At 40.7% G+C, this 20,672-nt stretch overlaps 1 protein-coding gene across 5 annotated transcripts in view; it reads left to right on the top strand.

Annotated features, from left to right (window-relative positions):
• The first annotated feature begins 359 nt into the window (after positions 1-359).
• Positions 360-20,672, top strand: part of LOC149315812 (PHD finger protein 20-like) — a 79,063-nt gene continuing 58,750 nt past the window's right edge. For 4 of the 5 annotated variants that reach the window (XM_089514167.1, XM_089514168.1, XM_089514164.1 and 1 more), the window contains exons 1-2: positions 360-439; positions 15,492-15,602. In XM_089514167.1, coding sequence (XP_089370293.1) covers positions 15,520-15,602 — 83 coding nt within the window. In that variant the 5' untranslated portion in view covers positions 360-439; positions 15,492-15,519. Of the gene's footprint in view, positions 440-9,702; positions 9,931-15,491; positions 15,603-20,672 lie in introns of those variants that run through there. The other variant, XM_089514165.1, reaches the window with a different exon arrangement.

Genomic DNA, 20,672 nt, shown 5'->3' with positions numbered 1-20,672 from the left:
GTCTGGCAGATGTTGACCACAGAGTCGCACTGGAGGACCTAGAGGTTCCTGGAGAAGAGTTGTAATGCTTCAAGCATGGAGAGAGCCAGGCTAGTTAAAGCGCTTCAGGCCTTCGTCCTTCTCATCCCCAGCCTACAATTCCCCTCAGCTCACTATAGTTCCCTCAGCAACGCTAGGCCACGCCCACACGCCGTGGCCACGCCCACTCGGGAAAGCCCCGCCTCCCTCTCGCGGCAAGCGGGCGGAGAGATAGCGGCGCCTCAGCAGAAGCAGCAGCCCCAGCAGCACCGGCGGCGGCCATTTTGTGGCGCTGCTCAGTCGGCGTCTCTGCGCGCGCGTGCGTCTCTCTCTCTCTCTCTCTCTCTCTCTCTCGGAGGGAAAAGGCTCCGCTCCTTCGGCCGCGCGGATCCCGCTTCCCTTCCCGCCACCGCCTCCCTCGGTAAGAACATGGCGCTCCTTCGGTTCAGCTGCTTTGGGCGCAAAGCGGCCAAGGGAACGGAAAGCTTTCGCCTTACAAAAGGCGGAGGAGAGAGGGGCGGGGACCAGGCGCCTTCGGCCCTTACGGAGGCGTTGGGTCGGTTATAAAAGGCGGAGAGGCCCCGAGGCGAGGCGTCTCCTCTCAGGCTGCGTTCGCGCTGTTAGGGCTAATCCGGGTTGAAACCGTGTCATCCCTGCAGTGCGGATGCACCTTGAAGACGCCCAAACCCGAGGGAGGAGGAGGAGGAGGAGGAGGAGGGCTCCTTGATCCCTCATCCTTGTCCCCTGGCTTTCTAGGATTATCAATAACGCCTGACCTTGATCTGCATCATCATCATCATCATCATCATCATTAAGCTTAACCAAGCCCCCTTTTTATTATTTTATTTTATATATGTGTGTGTGTGTGTATATATATATATATTATTTTGTATTATTACTTATTCAAGTCCCCCTTTTATTATTATTTTATTATCTTTATGTTTATTTTATTTTGTATTGTGACTCATTCAAGTCCCCTTTTTATTATTTTATATATATATATATATATATATATAATTTTGTATTATTACTCATTCAAGTTCTGCCTATTGTTATTATCATTATTTATTTTGTGTTATTACTCATGCAAGTCCCCCTTTTTATTATCATTTCCTTATAATAGTAACTGCTTGTGCCCACCCTAAAGACTGGATGGATGGATGGGGAAATTGTGGGGTGGGTAGCGCTGCCTTTCACCAGGAGATGGTTCCCTTTGAAATAAGAGTTAAAGTACAGTACTGCCATTGGCCCATGGATAAGGCAACGCAGTTTTTGGGGGTCAATTTTTTGACCTGAATCTCTAGACTTATACATGAGTATATGCAGAGGGTCCTCCAGCGCAACTCCATGGTCATCTTTAACCAAAAGTCTCATTGAAGGGCCTAGAGATTCCTAGAGAGAGAACCCACCAGGCCTTTGTAGCCCCTCCAGCGCAGCTCTATGGTCAGTGTCTGGCAGGTCTTGGCCTCAGTGACTGATTGGAGGGCCTAGAGATTCCTAGAGAAGGGTTCTCTCAGGTGAAAACATGGTGTTTTTGTTATTTGCAGTTTCCCCACATTCATGAGGGTCCTGTGCCCTTAGCCCCAGCAAATGTGGAGGGACGAGCGTATATGCTATTTGTCGTTTTAAATTGATGTGTATTTTATCAGATTTTGTTTGCTTGCTGTTGGTGGTTCCCTGCCTGTAAGGGATAAATAATGAAATAACTATAATACTTGTTTATTTCTTGCCTGCCTCTCTTCATGGATCAAGGCAGGGAACACACAACCAACAGGCAATAAGCGTCAGCTAAAACACATCAGCTAAAATGCACATCAGTTTAAAATGATAAATAGCGTATACACACATTATTAATTAATCAGTAAGTTTTGTGAGATGTCTAGCCTTCTGGGTCAGAGAGAGTTCTGGTGCCACAGCAAACTACAAATCCCAGTATTCCAGAGCATTGACCCATGGCACTTAAAATTGGTGTCAGAGTGGGTTAATAATAGTTATTTATTTTATCCCTGCCTCTTCTCATGGATCGAGTTGGGAAACAACCACCAACAACCACCAATAACTAATAATAATAATAAGTATTATTATTATTATTATTATTATTATTAAAACTATAGTGCCCAGAACTCTATAGCATTGAGCCATGGCAGTTAAAGTGGTGCCAAACAGGATTATTTATGCAGCCTTAGTAAAGCATCAGAAGACAGTGTTTTTCCGTTGTTTTTTAAATAGCATTTGAGGGGGGTGCAGTCATTTGCCTCTCCTTCGCAGTGACTTGTTCCAAAATTGTTCCCTTTTCTTTTCTCCTTTGACAGGGATTACCTCTTGTAGTAAAGGGGAGTGGTGACAACAAATTGCTGCAAGGTGTTTTTTTTGGGGGGGTACAATCATAATGGGTGGTGCAGTTATATAATGTGAGTTTTGCTAATTGCTTCCCTTTAGGGCTTATTGTTTGAATAGGTGAGTGCCTTTAATGTGGCTAGAGACATGGGCGAGTTACAGACGGGCAAAAAGGGGTGTGTTCATGACGTCATGAAGGTGTAGCCTTTAGACGGGCCTTACCTGAATGCCGTCATGAACGCGCCGCCCGCACGCCCCAAGCGGGAAGAAGTGGCATTAAAAAGGTGCTGCTTTTCCCCGCTTCTTTTTGATAAGCGGCGTACGTACGCATCTCCGTATGTAAGCTGCTGCACTGATACGCCAGAATTGTTACGCCGCTAATTTAAGTTGCCCATTTAAAAGCTCCGTGTCTGCTGCGTCGCATAATGAGTCGGGGTCCCGGGACATGCGCGGTTTGCAGTCAGGCTTTAATTGCAGCGTCAGATGCCAGGCAGCTGTGGAAGCTGCGGCACAGCTGCACTCTATTTTAATGCTCGTAACCCTAACCCTAGAGCAGTGCTTCTCAATTATTTTCTGTCATGCCCCCCCTAGGAAGAAGAAAACATTTGGCGCCCCCCGCACGACTGTAAATAATATCATTTGTCTATAAAATTGTTATAAGTACACCTCTGCATAACACTGTATCCTGAGCCTTGCGCCCCCCTTTACGGAGCCTCGCGCCCCCCTGGGGGGCCTGCCCCACTATTTGAGAAGTACTGCCCTAGAGCAACATGTACGCATGCGCTGCTAGAATTGTGGAAAGTTTGGAATTTAAAGTGAACCCCTGCACACATTCCTGCACCATTTTCACCTAACAATAAAAAAACACTAAAACTTTAAATATTTACATATGTACAAGGGAGGTGATGGGGGACGGCAGGGGGACAGCGGTGGCAGCGGCGACAGCTGTGGCTGGGCATTGCAGATTCAGCAAGAGCGCGGGGACCAAAGGAGAGGAGGCATCCATGATGCTGGTGACACTGGCAAAGTGCAAGCGGACAAGGATGCCAACACCAGCTGATCACCAGCTGGCAGGAGACCACCTTTGTTCTTGGGTAGGGTGGGGGAAAAAGTTTAAAGGGGCCTGGGCGCTTTAAATGTGCACATACGCTTTCTGCCGCCGGTGCTGACCGCCCCAGCTGCGCAGCTGCGCATCCACCAGCCGGCAAAAGAAAAAAAAGCCGCGTTTTTGGCCGCCCGTGCGGAAGCTGCCTCTCTCTTTGCAGCGTCCTGCAAGGCGGTGGTATGGAAGCTGCGGGTAAGAAACGGCCCCAGGTGAGGCGTCTTCACTACCCCCAGTGTGGAAGCCCCATCCACCTTAGCCACGCCCCCGGGGCGGGCGGTCTGGAGGCTCCGTGTTCAGGGGAAGACACCTTCAAGACATCTTCCCCTGCCCGTCTGTAACCCGCCATTGTTTATAAGACTTTTTGATGAATATAATTTCATGGAACAGTAATGCTGCCTGGCACCCTTGTTGGTTAGTCCTGAGGAGATCTATTTAATCGCTTGTTGAATGGTGAGTCAACAGTAGGTAAATCACATTAATTGAATGGGTCCACTCAAGTCAGCACTAAAAGGATTTGGCTGTGATGTGCTTGTCTTGTTTGCTTTTCATACCTTTTCTCCCATTGAGAGAGTGGCTGGAATGGAGAATATTCTTGTGGAACCTTGAATTATTTTCTTTTCTACTGAATTTGGCATACAGTATTTTCTACTTGCTAAGAAAAACTGAGGGGGAGGAGATCTTTAGCATCTTGCACAATATTATTACCTGTTGGCCTGTAGTAAACTCATTTCTCGGGGGGAAGATACAGTGTCAGAACGCCTTTCAGGGGGGTTATGTAGAGTTTGTAACTGAGCAGAATGGTAATGTGTAATTCGCTTATAATTTATGTTTACTTTTCCATTCCTGTTAATGCTATTCCCTTGTAATTCAGTCTTTAAAGGTGAGATGGTGTAGTAGTTTGAGCACTGGGCTACGATTCTGGAGGCCAGGGTTCGAATCCCTGCTCAGCCATGGAAACCCACTAGCTGACTAGAAAGTCACATAGGGCTGAAACAGACAGGCCAAAATAAAGCTGCTTCGGGTCACTTTGGAGGTATGCTGTTTAAATAATTAATGTGTCCTAAGAGTCCAGAAGCCGCGGGAAAGCCACACTCCATTCCTAAGGACTGGAGCACAGGTTTGGCGCAGCTTCTGGCCTCTTAAGATGCGCGTGTCATTTAAAAAGCATACCTCCAAAGTGACCCGAAGCAGCTTTATTTTGGCCTGTCTGCTCCGGCCCATACTCTCAGCCTGAGAGGAAGGCAAAAGCAAACCCCCTCTGAACAAATCTTGTCAAGAAACCTTCATAGTAGGGTCTCAGGTCTACCATAAGTTAGAAAGGACTTGAGGGGGCACAACAACAACAAGGTGACAGGCTCATCTAAAAGGCTCTCTAAATCAACAGATATTTTCATGAAGGAATACTACAGTAGTAAGAGACTGAATTTAATAGTGGTTTTGTTAGTGTAGATTTCTACACTTGTACTTCAGAAAACTATATTGAAATGGTCAATTAACTGAAGATAACATTTAGTGACTTAGGCCCAGTACAGTTAGGTGGGAAGCGGTGTGCTGGCGTTGATTCTAGGGTTTGGGAGCGTGCAGCAACCGCACACTCCCGAACCCTAGCACATAACAGCGGCACCATCTTTATGCAGTGCCGCCCACACAGTCCACGCAACCAAATGGGGCGGCGCGCTCATGATGTCACTGCAATGCCCTAGGGCGCTAATGGCTCCCTGGCAGGGTCGTTGGAAGGAGCTGCATTTTGCAGTGGATCATTGCTGCGGCCGTGCGGTTGCTGCGGCAACAATCCGGAGGAGAAAGGGACGGCCTCTGGCCACCCCTTTCTTCTAATCTGTACTGCCCCATAGTTAGGACAACACCCTTCAGCATTTTGCCTACCTCAGTGGCAAGTGACTTTTTATTTAAAGTTGTTAACCATTGTGCATTGGAGACTTCAAAGCAATGTAAAAAAGCAAAGGAGAAGCAAATACTCATCAAATGAGGAAAATTAAATTAAATTAAATACCATGATTGGTATTTATTTAGGAAATAATTTCCAACAAAACATGGTTTTCATTAGAGACCCAAAGCAAGAGAGGTGTAGGTGCCTAACTTATCTCACTTAGAAGGGCATCCCATAGAACCAGAGATAAATTATTCTTGATGGACTATAAGCAGATATCAGATTCACATGGAAACACCGGGGGGGGGGGGGGCTGCTCATAAGATGGAGATTTTAGTAGTTAAATCCAGATATCAAATATTGACCCTTTAGTGTGCACAACAATAGATAAAGCAGTTACCCTCCTTCCACTGACGTTGTTTTATCTGAAACATACTGAACTCAGAACATGGCAGCAGTTCAGAATAGATGAATAGAGTTTGAGTGACCTACACTGTTTGCTGCAGTCAGGTTTATGCTGCTTACTCTTCCTGTCCAGGTTACTTGTGAAGTGTGTGATGCAGATGTACTGCTTAGTCAAGATTAATTTCTCCCAAAATTATATGTGAAATTTTTGGGAACCCATTTTTAAAAAAATTACAGTTCTCAGAATTATTTCCTCTTTGGTGTATTGATTTCTAGATACCTGATCCCCCTTTCAGATGTTTGTTTAATACAGCATAGACCTGCCTTCTTTGAACTGCTGCTCCCAGATGTTTTATATTTGACTTCCCCCCAGTAAAAACTAACATAGTCAGTCAACATTGAAGTCAAAAACATCTGTAAGGCAAGTTGGGAAAGGTTGACGTATACTATATGGTCAGTAAATATCACCAAAGAAATTGTCACAGAGATATATATCCTTTTTTTTCCTGTGGTGATTGGAAAAATCCAAAGTAGATTTGCCACAAGTCTTTACTTGTCACTCTATCCATGTAATGTATAACATGTGTAGCCTAAGAGATTTTTGTGGGCAAACATAGGAGGGACAACAGGGACTAGCTAATGATTCTGATAAGAGGTAAATTTCAGTTGTACAGATGAGTTAGCAGGAGAAGTAATGAGATAAAATGTACAGTGCACCCGCGTCAGATGCGGCTGCGTTTTATGCGGCTTTCAGCGTATGCTGAGAACCGTGCTGGGAGAAGGGGCGTTGCATCCCATAAGGAATAATGGGGTGTATGCCTTTGGTGCACGCGTGCTGCCGCATACACAAGCCCCATTCATTTAAATGGGACTCAAGCATAGGTAGAATTTTCTTTACGCTGGGGGGGTCTGGAACCGATCCTCCGCATAAAGGAAGGGCAGACTGTACTTGCTTCATAAATGATTTTATTACAGTCCTCTGACATATAAAATAAGACTTCAGTCATATTTCCCTTAGTATAGTGCAGCTCATAGTGGTGGTCTGTGGAGCAGTGTGTGTCCTTTGGCCATTAGCAGTTGGTCCCTGGGGAGTTTTCTGAAATGAAGAAAACCTTGTTATAGCCAATGGGCACAAATATAGTGCTGGTCTTTGGCACTGCAGGAAAAAATAACTTGCTGGTTCCCCACATCAGATAGCCTGAGAAATACTGTTCTGGTGCAGGGGTGGGAATTGTGATCCTCCTGATGTTGGACCAGAACTCCTAGGAAACCTAGCTAGTGTAGGTAATGGTGATGAATGCTGGGAGTTAAAATCCAATAATATTTGGAGGGCTGCACAATTCCAACCACTGTTCTAGTGCAGCCTTTCCGAACATGATGCCCCGAAACAAATCCCATAACCCTGACAGTTTCCCATTGTCAGAGGGCGGAAGGAGGGGAGGAATCGGGTTGGGGTCCCGCCGTGAGAGACGACGTGCTGAGGGACCATGAGGACATCAAGGAAGAGGAGCCAGTGATGGCCCAAGGAGGAACAGCTGGTGGAAGGGCAGGGCCAGGGGAGGCGGGGCAGGCGGAGGCTAGAAAGGAGGCAGAGGAAAGTTCCCGGGGGCGGGGGAGAGGAAGTGGGTGCCAAGCGTGAGGGAAGAGACGAGATACGAAGGGGAAGTGGCAGCAAGAGGCCGGGACGCGTGGGTGGCAGAAGTCAACAGACGCTACCTGCGAGGATGTAGAGAAGGAGGCGCTAGAGGCAGTGACCGGGACACCCCAGTAGAAGGCTTCTTCGCCACCCGAGTGCACCCCTTGTCTCTTGAGGACGACTGGGAGCCGTTCCAGGCCAGACCAGTGATTAACCCGGGGCCCAGGCTGTTGTGGGATATCCAGGGAAGGTGTTGGCCCGCAGGTCAAGGGGTAAAAGAGAGACCTACCAAGACGGAGGGGCCCAAGGTGGAAATGACCTTACCCAGCAGGGACTTGGAAGACTAGTTTGACGGTGAAGCAACCAGTTTCAGTTCGTTTCTCACTCCGTTGTTATAAGTTTCATTAAAGAGCACTGAGCATCCTTCCGCGTTTGTGTGTCTTTGTCATGGAGCCTCAGCCTATCATATCCCCAGTAGGAGTGGCCAGGGGCCCAGCGACACCCATGCTGGCTGAGGCAATTAGAAGTAATAATCTAGAAAACTGCTTCTTAAGCTATCTGTTTTAGGGGCTAGTAATCCCCCCCCCCAGTGGGTCAGGTACAAATACTATATTTCTGCCCATTGGCACAAGTTGTTTCTTTGAAAACTAGCAGCTGGTGGCTTGTGGCTCACCACTCATCAATGTACAGGCTGAGTCTCCCTTATCCAAAATGCTTAGGACCAGACGTACTTTGGAATTTTTTTTTGTACATATTGTGATACCTTGGAAATGAGACCCAAGTCTGAACATGAGATTCATTTATGTTTTGTAGGCATCTTATACACATACCCTGAAAGTAATTGTATACATAATATTTTCACAGTTTTTTGTCTGAAACAAAGTTGGTGTATGTTGAACCATAATAAAGCAAAGGTGTCAGCCACCCATGTGTACAAATTTGGATTTTGGAGTATTTTAGATGTCAGAATTCCAGATAATAGATACTCAACCTGTACCAGTACTTGGAGTAGTACTGCTGTTACAAATTTAAAAAGTACCAACTTGGTAAAAGATGATCTGGCATGAATACAGTTTTCAAATATATGTTCTCTAGTTGCTGTGTGTCTCTTTTAAACCTTTGCAAGTGTACTTAATAATAATGATAGTAATAATAATAATAATAATAATAATAATAATTTTTATTTATATCCCGCCTCTCTCTGCGGATCGAGATGGCTTACAAAGAGAAACAAAACAAAACAAAATCCACTTCTTTTTGGATTGTATTGGTGGGTATTAGAAATCATATCCTAATTTATTACGTCTGAATTCTTACATATTTCATTCACCGGAAATACAGGTATATTTGATCATGTCATACAAGCTGAGTGCAATCCTCACATTCTCCTTCCCAGAGAATCAGGAAGGTACTATGGGATTGCAGTGTGTAGCAAGTCACATGCTCTCAGCCTCAGGGGAAGGCAATGGCAAAACTCTGAACAAATCCTGCCAAGAAAATTCCATGATAGGTTTGCCTTAGGGTCGCCATAAGTTGGAAACAACTTGAAGACAAAAAAGCAAACAAACATGTTATGTACCTTGTGTATATTATGTACATGTATTTTGTATCCAGGTACTGGTACTCAAGGAGAATACATGAGTTAAAAGTGTCCCACATAGGAGCTCATATTCAACATTATCTCATAAAAGTATAAGTAATCATGTAGCAAGACATATTGTGAACTATATTTAGTTTAAGGAAATATTATTCCACCATTGTTAGGGCAACATTATCACCAGCATTCTTCCTAGTCCAAGGCAAAGTATGTTGCAGTGCTTTTGCCCTTGGCCTGGAAAGAGTGTTAATATGCTGTAATGACCATTTTTGCCACTTTGCAGCTGAATGTCAGAAATTGTACCCATCTGTCTCCAGTTTCAGATGAAAAGCTCTATGACAGCTTTTCATCTTTATTTTCTAAAGTAACTAGTAGCACTGTATGTGTTTAAGGGAAATTTTGTCCTGCTCTTCTTACTTTGAACCTCGAAAAGTTAGAGCGAAAGGTGCACAACAGTGTTAAGGAATTTATTAGGCAACAAATGGAAATAATAGTTTGATGAGCTGAAGGATGTGTTTGGATTGACTTTGTTTATGAACTGAAATACAGAAAAGGGATTTATGGAGTAAAAGGATTACCAAATCTGTTTACAAGTCTGTAACTGGTAATATGAGGTAAGACTTATTTCCAGACTGAAAAGTCTCCTTCATCCTGAGTCACTAACTTTCAATTTCATTTCTGTGTTTATAAATATAATTAGAACTCACAGGAGCCAGCGTGGTGTAATGATTTGAGTGTTGGACTGGGAGACCAGAATTCAAATCCCTGCTCAACAGTGGAAACCACCTGGGTGACCTTGGGGAGGTCACACTCTCTCAGCCTCAGAGAGGTGCAAGGGCAAACCCCTTCTGAACAAATTCTGCCAAGAATACCCTTGATAAGGTCTCAATGAGTCAGAAATTACTTGAAGGCATAAAAGAACAACAAAAAACCTAATTGATTTGGTAAGTTAGTTGTGCAAATCAACAACAATAATTTAGAATTCCCAGCAGTTTATATACTAGTTCTGGAAACCATGCCCTGTGAGGAGAGACTTAGGGGGCTGGGTATGTTTAGGCTGGAGGAGGGAAGGTTAAGAAGTGGTATGTTAGCCTGTTTAAATATTTGAAAGGATGTTTAAATATTTGAAAAGATGTCAGAGATGGAGCAAGTTTGTTTCTGCAGCTGCAGAACAGGACCCAGAGCAATAGATTCAAACTACAGGAAAAGAGATTCCACCTTAACATTAGGAAGACTTTCCTTGATAGTAAGAGCTATTTGACAGTAGAACATGCTGCCTTGGAGTGTGGTGGATCTCCTCCTTCAGAAGTTTTTAAACAGAGGCTAGATGGCCATCCGTTGGGGGTGCTTTGATGGTGTATTTCTGCATGGCGGTTAATTGGATTGGATGGCCCTTGAGGTCTCTTCCAGTTCTATGATTCTGTGATTCTAAATGATATATAAAGGTTACCCGGCTAGGCCTGTTTGTTAGCATTCAACAACAAGCATATGAAAATAACAGGAGATCAACTAGTAGTCTTCATTTTCAGGTTTAGATATATGTACTTTTCTATTAAATGCTATTAACCCTAGCAGAGCCTTGCCATAGTTTGTCTTTATCATGGAGCCATATAGTTCCCATATGTTTCTCAAACATTGTAATGTTCTCTGTGTTTTTGTTGTTGCTCTTTTTTTTTTTTTAGGATTTGATGAACATTAAACTTCTTAAGAAAACCACACAGCAGTTTTTGTTACTTTTAATATATTTGTAAGCAAAGAACAGGTAGAAGTTTTTTTTATGCACAGCATGTACTTAATGGAGAAGATAAAATAATCTTTTCATGTATTATTAGGGATAAGTGTTTTGCTTAGCTGTGTAGATAAAATACTAAAGGCTTGTCGTTGCTTTTCATATCCCTCATTCTTACCTAAATTTAAATTTCATTATTCAACATTATTTAAAGATAAGGTATCTCATTCTTTATGATGACTGGAGTTCTTTCCCAGATTGGAGCAAGGCATGTTTATACCTAGAGCTATTTGTATATTAGTCTGATCAGGAAAGGTATATGGCAAGAAAAAGCTTTCTTCCCAAATAATGTATCTAAAGAAGTTCTTATTTTTTTTCTGTGAAGTTTTTGAGGTGTTTTCTCTTGTAAGCCACCTTGGGTCCCTCTCTGGGAGAATGGTGGCATAGAAATAAATAGATAAATACTGCATATTTTTCTCTGCATATGACTGTAGTAATGTTGATGATGATGATCTTAGTAGGAGTACACAGTGTCTTAGGATTATTTATCTTTAGTATTTCTGTATTGCCTCCCAGCTCACAAGGGCCCCCAAAGTGATGAACAAATAAAATCCAATTAAAACAATACAAAGATAAAAAAAATTAAACACATTAAAATACTCTTTAAAAACTTCTAAAAGCAATCTAAAAACCGTCTTAGAATTTCAGTTTTGGAACAGTTAAACAGCATTTCAGACACTAAATTCCATATGGAACAGTCCTGTTTTGGTGCCCATCAGAAGCGGAAAAGAGATGGGGCCAGCCTAACTTCCTTGGGTAAGGAGTTCCACAGCTGGGGTGCCTCTACAGAGAAAATTCTCTTCTGTGTACCCACCCAATAATGTACGCCAATAATGGTCAAAGAATAGCATGCTAGTCAGGGTGTGACAGCTGATTTGGAAGCACCGATTGTTGGCCAAAGTTGGTTCCAAGGAGAGGATACTATTGGGCTTGAGTGCTCAGCGACTTCATAAACAAATGCTGATCATTGGTATATGCCCAGAACAGTCACTTGGATGTAGTGATTCAGATTCCCAATTCAACCTACACATGGCAGATTAAAGAAAAGATTTGATTACTTTTCAGTGCTGTTCAGAGGTTTTGGATGTTAAGTTGAGATTGATACTGAGATGATGCAAGCCTGGCAATAGTACTTGAAAATAAGGTGGCAGATTAGTATTACAAACATTGTGGCAATGAGATAGCTGTATGGTGAGAAAAGGTTTGGTATGTTTAACTTTTAGTTATAAACTGTAAATTTCTTTCATAATATTCACAATAATAGTCTGCAACTTGAACAGCTTATCATTCTTTCATGTATTCAATATGTAGGTGTGTAGTTGTGAAATCATTTAATGCTGCTTAGAAAAAAGAAGTTTCTGTTTGAACAGAACTCCATTGAGAAAGAATTACCATGGGAAGAGATGTTTTGTACACTCAAAGATTTTCATTATAATCTTACACTCACAAAAGGCTTTAAAATGTGTTTATACCACTTCATTGGGGAGTTTATGAAGACTTCCAGCATATTGCATTACTATCCACCTCTCGTGAGATGTCATGATTTGGCTCTTCAGTGTTGAATTAAATGCTTTGGATCACAGATGGGCTGAAGAGACTGGCCAGTTATATAAGAACTCGGGGCACTATTATTACTATTGCAGTTATTGCTAGTAGTATGGTCAGAGGCATGGTGTAGTGGTTTGAGCGTTGGACTACTCTGGAGATCAAGGTTCAGTTCAAGGTGTGGTTACATATGAAGAGCAAGTTGCAAGTCACAGAGAGAGAGACTCTCAATAGGATGAATTATTTTTTAACTATAGCATGTTGCTTTGAATATTCTGTATTTTCTGGTCAATTACAAAACTTGTATTACAAAACAGTAGGAATTTGCCAAACTAAATATAGCTGGTCCTCCATATCCATGAGTTCTACATTCATGGATTCAACCATCTACAGCTTGAAAATACTTTTTCAAAAAATTCAAAAAGCAAACCTTGATTTTGCTATTTTATATAAAGGGCATCATTTTACTATGCCATTGTATATAATGGGACTTAAGCATCCACAAAATTTGCTGTTCATGGGGGTTCTGGAACCAAACCCCAGCAGATACCAAGGGACCACTGTACTTCAGATAATTCTACCAACACGAATCTGTCCATAGACAAATTTATACTAGCAGGAACTGTAATATTATGATGTGAGGGGACTTAGTAATTTTGTTTCCTCTCTGTCAATTTTCCATATTCATTCATGAGAGGAACACATTACATTAAATGAATATGTGCAGTTGTATTCTGCTCCTCAATAGATCTTAGATTTGGGCCTAGTCATAAAGCCATTTTAAAAAAATCTATGGAAGTCTAGTTCGCTTTGGTTTTGCAGTTGTTTAGGAGGAGAGGTGGTTATCTTTGTCCTGGACTTGGAAGATACCTTTAACAGTTGTATTTTATCTCATAATCTCCACAGTATCTGTGGCTTTTTACATTTGTATCGAAGGATGAGCAGGACAGTGATTTCACCATATTTAAAACAGGAGATACTGTTGTGGAATGTCCCTGCCAGTGGGTTCCCAATTCTGTGAACTGTGGGCCATGTCCTATCACATTCATTTGAGTGTAACAGGAGGCACCTGAGATCTCTTTTCCACACTGGAACCATAAAAGGTAATGCATATTGTATCTGCAGTTAGGCAGTACTGAAGAAACACACCACCAGTATGTGGAAAATTACAGAGTTGGAAGGGACCACAATGACCTTCCAGTCTTAATTCCCTGCCATGCAGAAATACACAATCAAAGAACTCTCAACAGATGGCCATCCAGCTTCTGGCCTCCCAGCTCAAAAGTTGGAAGGACAGGGTTTCCATGTTTGGTCTTGAACCAAAAGCCATCCCACAAATCTGAAGTTCAGTGCTGTAGGGTAATGGACATGGTCTCTAGAGTTATGCATCCAAGTATCTCTAAAGCCTAGCTCAACTGTCGGAATGACACCTGACCTTCGGGGGGCTCGCAGAAAAGGAGATTGGGTGGAGGGTTCCTGGCAGTTATACATATTGGCTATCGGGCCAGTCAAAAATTGTAGATCCCTGTCTGCTTATCTGTGTATATAATTACATTATTTTGTGATTGCCATGTAAACCAACAACATAACATTAACATACACTTGAATCGAGACTATTGTGTACTTTACCAAACTTCAGGTTTTAATGAAGGGATTTTAAAATTGCAGTTGGACTATTGCATAATGGTTGTATTATTGCATAATGTTAGAAAGATTTATCAGATGAAACCTGTCTTAAAATAGTCCTGCCATCTTGTGGAATTGCCAGTATCTTCAGTGTTGGAAGCTAAGTTTGTAAATCAGATTCTGACAGGAAATTGTGTGATTTAGAATAATATTTTCAGATTGTTACTTTATTTTCTGAACAGTAAATATAAATGAGAACTGAAACTAAAAACAGTTCTCTAAAACTCACAAAAGAGATTAACAGATTTCTAAGGGCCTGAACAGACAGGCGAAAATAAAGCCGCTTTGGGCCACTTTGGAAGTGTGCTGTTTAAATAATGCATGTATCCTAAGATGCCAGAGATCATGCCAAAGCCATGCTAAGGCCTGGAGCACAGCTTTGGTGCAGCTTCTGGCTTCTTAAAATGCATGTGTCATTTAAATAGCATACCTCCAAAGTGACACTTACAGATAAGATATTTAACAGCACATGAAGTCTCAGTAACATCTCTGGCTCACTCAGTTTTCCACCTAAGATACTACAGACATGAAGTAGTAGTGCTGGGGTACATTGTTTTCTGTTAGAAAGACCACGTGTGTATAATCTTACAGGCTTTAGATATAGACAATGCAGCCACCACAAAGAGAGTGCACACAGGTTGAAACAGTGTGGAGATTAGCCATGTTATTGCAACCATTCCAAGTTAGCAGCAGAATCAAGCGAAACTGATTTTCAAGTGACAGCAACATAATAAGACATCATCACATGGTCCCTGTGACCATGGTCATGTGCTAATATGAAGCAGTTCATAGTCATGGTAGTGTTGCTAATAGAAATTGTATCTAACAAAATGTTGAGTACAAAAATTATGCACAAGTAGTTTTGGTGGACTGAACTGTATTAGATATAAAGTCGAAGGCTTTCGTGGCTGGCATCCACAGTTTTTTGTGGGTTTTTCGGGCTATGTGGCCATGTTAGATAAGAGTTTATTCCTGATGTTTTGCCAGCATCTGTGGCTGGCATCTTCAGAGAATGCTAACCTGGAAGAGAGTGGGTATACCCTCACCCAGGGTCACACAGTGTGTGTGTGTGTGTGTGTGTGTGTGTATACAAACATATATATACATACATACATACACCCACTCTCTTCCAGGTTAGCATTCTCTGAAAATGCCAGCCACATCTTTATTAGATATATTAGATATAGTATTAGATATACTTTGTTATTTTCACACTGGAAGAAGCCTCTGAGAGGTTGGTGACTGCATAGAATATCTGTTGGTTCCACTGGCAGGATCCAGTTTTATTGAAATTTGGGATATACTAGCAAATTTTTTTGTTCTCACAGAGAGACTAAAATATCTTTCTGATAAATTCTGAAGAATCTAAAAAACCTTTCTTTATTGAAGCATTGGACTGTGAATTATTTTAACTCATTAAGACAGGTTAGCAAATAATAGAAATGACTATGGTTCTGGTGATTGATGTTTAATTGCATTTTTCAGGGGACTAAAAGAGGCGGCTTATAACAAAATGAGAAAACATCCACCAAACAGAAGAGGTATCAGCTTTGAAGTGGGAGCCCAGTTGGAAGCCCGAGACAGATTAAAAAACTGGTATTTCTTATTTCATGATAAAACTTGGATACTTTTTTGTGATTCTGTCAGATTGTGCTACAAACAGGGAGTCAAACCAAAAAGTGTTCCAGTTTGCATCTAGTTCTGTTTCACCTGTTAACAAAATTGTCTTGATGCAGACCAAGAATGTTTACGGAACTAGTTCAGCACCCCTGAACTCACTTCATTCTGTTGTAGTCCATGTCAGAGAATATAAATGCAGTGTTTGCTTGCATAAATGATAAGATGGTTACTATCAAATTGGTATTTCCCATGATGTTACAAAGCACAATCTATTTTAATTCTAGACAGTTCAATATACTGAAGGGGGGGGGGAGAGCTATCTTCAGATACTAATTAAAATCAACATTTAGAAAAAATAATGTTTCAAAAACCTTTTAAGGCCTGGTGTCACTTTTTAAAAAAGTGTTTTGTTGGAGTGGAAAGAAGCAATAAGCTGAAATGTTCACTCCTCTTTCTTCACATGTCTCGCTTGAAGAGAAACTTCCCAGTTTTTAAAAACTTAATTCATGTGTTGTCTGAATCAGGAAACAGAAAAGTAAGCCTTTACTACAAATCAAGATTGCTAATTGCATTGGCGTAAGTGTATGTCTTGCCATACTGTAATTTAACAGTACTTGAGTAAATCCCCCCCATTGTTTTACTCCTTTCCTCTCCCCTCCCTGTATGTCAGGAGGAACAGGAAGCTTCTCCTTTTGATCAACCATAACTTGCCATATTGAATTTTAACTCTGTTTAGTTCTGAATACACCATTAAATTAACTGTTGTGAAAAGTAGCCAGATTTACAACAACACTTACTGTGGTTTATCAAAAGCAAGTTCTTTAGCTCTTTCTTCCAGCTGTGTGAAGAAAGAAATGAGGAGTGCACAAGCCTGAGGAGAGGTGAGGTTCATTCACACCTCTAAGCAATAGCTTGGTGTGGCATCTGGAAATACTTATTATGTCTGAATGAGACCTAATATTATAGCAACTGGCTGAAAATTCTAGTTTGAGAGAAGCACTTTGCAGTGCTCAGAAATATTGTCTTTTCCTCCTCTTTCCACCCCAAGGCTGTTCAGTCTGCTTACATTGGATTGAATGTTTAAAGGAACAGATTTCTATCCTACTTGCCACAGAAGCCTGGATAAAAACTAATATGTATGAAAATGCTTCTAGATATTAGTTCTGCGAGCTCGTTATTCTTGTTGGAGCCTGTAAGTGTATTATCACTTCAGTTTTTTTAGTAAAATCTTTATTCCACACTAATATACTGCATCCCCCCCCCCCCCCCCCCCGATTCTCTTCCTATTCTGGTTCAACCACTGATGTAAGGCAAAAATATATTTTAATAGATTTTCTCCCACTACTTTATTTTCTGTGGGAAATTACCCATGTCTAAAAAATGAATTGTGCTGTAAATTATTAGCATAATGAATGGATATAATAATCAGGTTGGACAGAATTTTAACACGTGACTATGGCTAGAAAGTGTGCATGAACAGTGCTCTGAACATGCTAAAATTTTCATGTTAATTTCTAGTGCTTTGGGTTTTGTCCTTAAAATGTAAACAGTGTAAGCATCTATATCCTATTGAATTGGCATGCCTTAAAACAACATCCGAGTGAATAATGTTTATTTTTTATTATTAGAAAAAATTGATATTTGTGTGAGATTTAAAATCAATGTGGAATATTTGAAAAATGTATTTACTTGAACTGTAAAATGCTGAATTGGATCCTGGTTGACTAAGGCATAAAAATACTTGAGTAATTTGTTTCTAGAAAACTTACATCACCAAATTCATCGTGTACAAATGATTATGTAAGTTCCAGCTTTGGCAGAATGATGATTTGATCAGGTTTTCAGTTATTTATTAAAAGTTTGGGTTCGGTTTGACTCCCTGCCATCAAACTTGTTCTGCTCTCAAATGTACATGTAGTATTCGTGTACTTTTTCCGTTGTGCATTAATTTACTGTCTGTTTGCCTGATAATAGAATGCAGTCTGATTCATAAGTCGGAAGTAAGTACTGTTAAGTTCCTTAAGGTTTATTGTGGATAGAGGATTACCTCCCTAGTTTTTAAACTGTTCTAAAATTGACATGGGGATACTGTTTTAAGCATATAGGCTTTCTGCATGATTTAGAATCCTGTGTGATCAGAGATATAAATAATATAGAGATACTGCACACATAAAGGAAGCAAATGAGGGCTGCAGAGATGCAGAAGAAGGTGCTGAGCCAGCACAAGGATATTCTTGCTCTCCTCTCATCACAGGAGGACTAGAATTTCTGGAAAAGGCATTTGAATCAGCAATATTGTTGAATCCAATCAGATTATGGTATAAGTAGAATTTTTTTTTAGAGGCATAATGTGTGCACTTTTCCAATGTGCATTAAGTGACTAAAAGAAAAACAAATTCCAGATGTATTGATTGTAAGAGGCTTTAGAAAGAGATTAACCAATAGAACACATTTTTGCCCAGAATGTATACTATGGTTTAGTTATGTTCTATGATATTGGTGACTTCCTGGTGGAGAATGTCTCACAAGACTAGGAATAACACTTCATTTTAAGTTACATAGACAGGCAGTAATGGAAGGTTTGACATTTGGCTTCCCAACATGAGGAATGCATTTTTGGAGACTAAACTTTGAAGGTGCAGTGCCCTGTCTATCAGACTTCTGTATAAAAGGAGTGTTTCTCTCTTGAAAGCTCACATTTCTATTAGCCCATTTTTATTAGAAACTGGTAGATTCAAGTTATAGTAGAAAATATATAGTCATCCCCCTGTATCCACAGTTTTGACATCCACTGATGCATCCATCCATGGCTTGAAAATATTACACACACACACACACACACACACACACACACACACCTCAAGACAAACCTTGATTTTGCCATTTTATATAAGGGACAACATTTTACTACCCCCATTGTATATAACGAGACTTGAGCATCCATTAATTTTGGTATTTATGGGGGGGGTTTCCTGGAACCAGACCCCAGCGGATACCAAGGGCCCACTATACAGTGATGTTTCAGCCATTCTGTGGTCTGCTAAAGACTAACCAGGGTGAAGATGATGACAAGAATAGTATGTAATGATGGGGATGGAAATATTTGAATGAGTTTGCCTCTTGCTAAGTATAATTTCTGACAGAATAAATGTAAGTATTGATCTTCAAATGATAAGAAGACAGATTGAGAGGGTGGTAGAAATTTTAAATATGTGTGATGGATTATTCACTCAAGCCAATTTCTTCTAATGCATTGGGAAGCTCAATGTGCATATGAGTCCTGTGTTAGCAAATACAGAGGTCCCCCGGGTTACGAAATTAATTCGTTCCGCGGTTAATTTCGTAACCCGAAAACCTTCGTAACCCGAATTGCCATAGGCGCTAATAGAAAAAAAGCCGCGGCTCTGCCGCGGCTCCATTTGAAACAGCGCCGGGGTTTTTTCGTAACCCGAAAAAACCTTCGTAAGCCGAAGCAATAAATCCCTATGGGATTTATTCGTATCCCGAAAATTTCGTACCCCGGGTAATTCGTATCCCGGGGTACCACTGTATGCCCCGGTGGCATGCATGATGATGCCCCTGAATCAAAATTAAGGCTGAAACGTGCTTGGAATGGAGTGTATATGAATGGACTGGAACTCCTGTCAATTTCATCTGGTCAAGCAACATTTCTGTTTAACCATTGTACTTTTAATTTTGATGTCTGAACAACTGAAAGTGACAAGCAATAGTTTAATTAATTATAGTTACTTCTTACAGTAAGACTTATAAACAAGTCGTTTGAATAAACCTTTCATTTCATAAAATATGCATGTTAAAAATTTCTAAACTGTGGTCTGAGATCTAAGTTTGTTAGGCAGACATTGTGGCATATCAGTCTACATGATAGTATGGATGGAACTATTATTTTAAAATTCACTATGGTTGCATCTACACTGCATAATTAATACAGTTCAACACTGCTTTAACTGCCATTGCTCAGTTCTATGGAATTCTTGGATTTGTAGCTTTGTGAGATATTTAGTCTTCTGTTTCAGGAGAGCTCTGGTGTCACAACAAACAATAAATCCCAAGATTCCATAGTACAGAGCCATGGCAAGTAAAGGAGCATTAAACTACATTAGTTCTGCAGTGTGGCAACAGCCTGTATTTGACATACTTGATCATTTTCAGTAGCAAATCTTTCTTGACAGTGACAAGATAGCAAGTATTGGATTGGACTTCATAAAACACAGAAGTGCTGTTACCATTGGCAAGTTGCAAAACACAGGCTGTCCCATATTGAAATATCTAAATTACATGACTTACGCTGTAGACATTACATACTAAAGCAAACTAGAGATTCTGTGTTGAGTAAAGAGCATTGCTGTCTCTTTACGAGACTCTAAATGTAGTAAGTAAAAATAAATACTTTCAAAATACCTGTGCTTATGTACAGTATAAAATCAGAACAATTCTTCAACTAAAATGTTGCAAAACTCTTGGATTTCAGCCCTTACAACTTCATAAACATTACTTGGAAAATGTTTTATTAATAGTATTTGAACTAAAAGTTCATAGTGAATGAGCCCTTAAAGGTGCTGAAACTCGATTGGAAAGGATTTATGGAACCATTGTACATTTTGTGTTTAGGGCCCTTGTTATGAGATGCAAAAGTAAATTTGAGCAACTGATTAAACAAAGAAGTTTCAAGTATTTCAGCCCATCAGTATACTTTCCAAATGCCTGCTGAAAATGAAAAGAATTAGCTCATTTTATTTTTTATTAGATTGTTACTCAGCTTGAAGCAAACTCCTAAAGATTAGAAATCTTGAAATCTTCAGCTGTATTCATTGTTCTGTTAAAAGTATAATTAAAATAACTAGTTTTAAATTACTGACCTTTAAATACAAAAGGGTTATACAATAGTCTTAGTGATTGAATGTGAATGAAAGATACATCTGATGTAGTGGTACATAGAATTTTATGGATGGATACTGCACTATGCAGGTATTGTTGCTCTTAGGTCCTTTCTAGAGAGTTACCACGCACAACAATACAATAGCA

This window comes from Sceloporus occidentalis, unplaced genomic scaffold (genome assembly GCF_023333645.1).
Source record: "Sceloporus occidentalis isolate IW3139 unplaced genomic scaffold, rSceOcc1.0.p SCAF_3, whole genome shotgun sequence".
Taxonomy (NCBI): Eukaryota; Metazoa; Chordata; class Lepidosauria; order Squamata; family Phrynosomatidae; genus Sceloporus; species Sceloporus occidentalis.
Note: the sequence above shows the minus strand (reverse complement) of the source record. Positions and strands in the feature narration are given on the sequence as shown.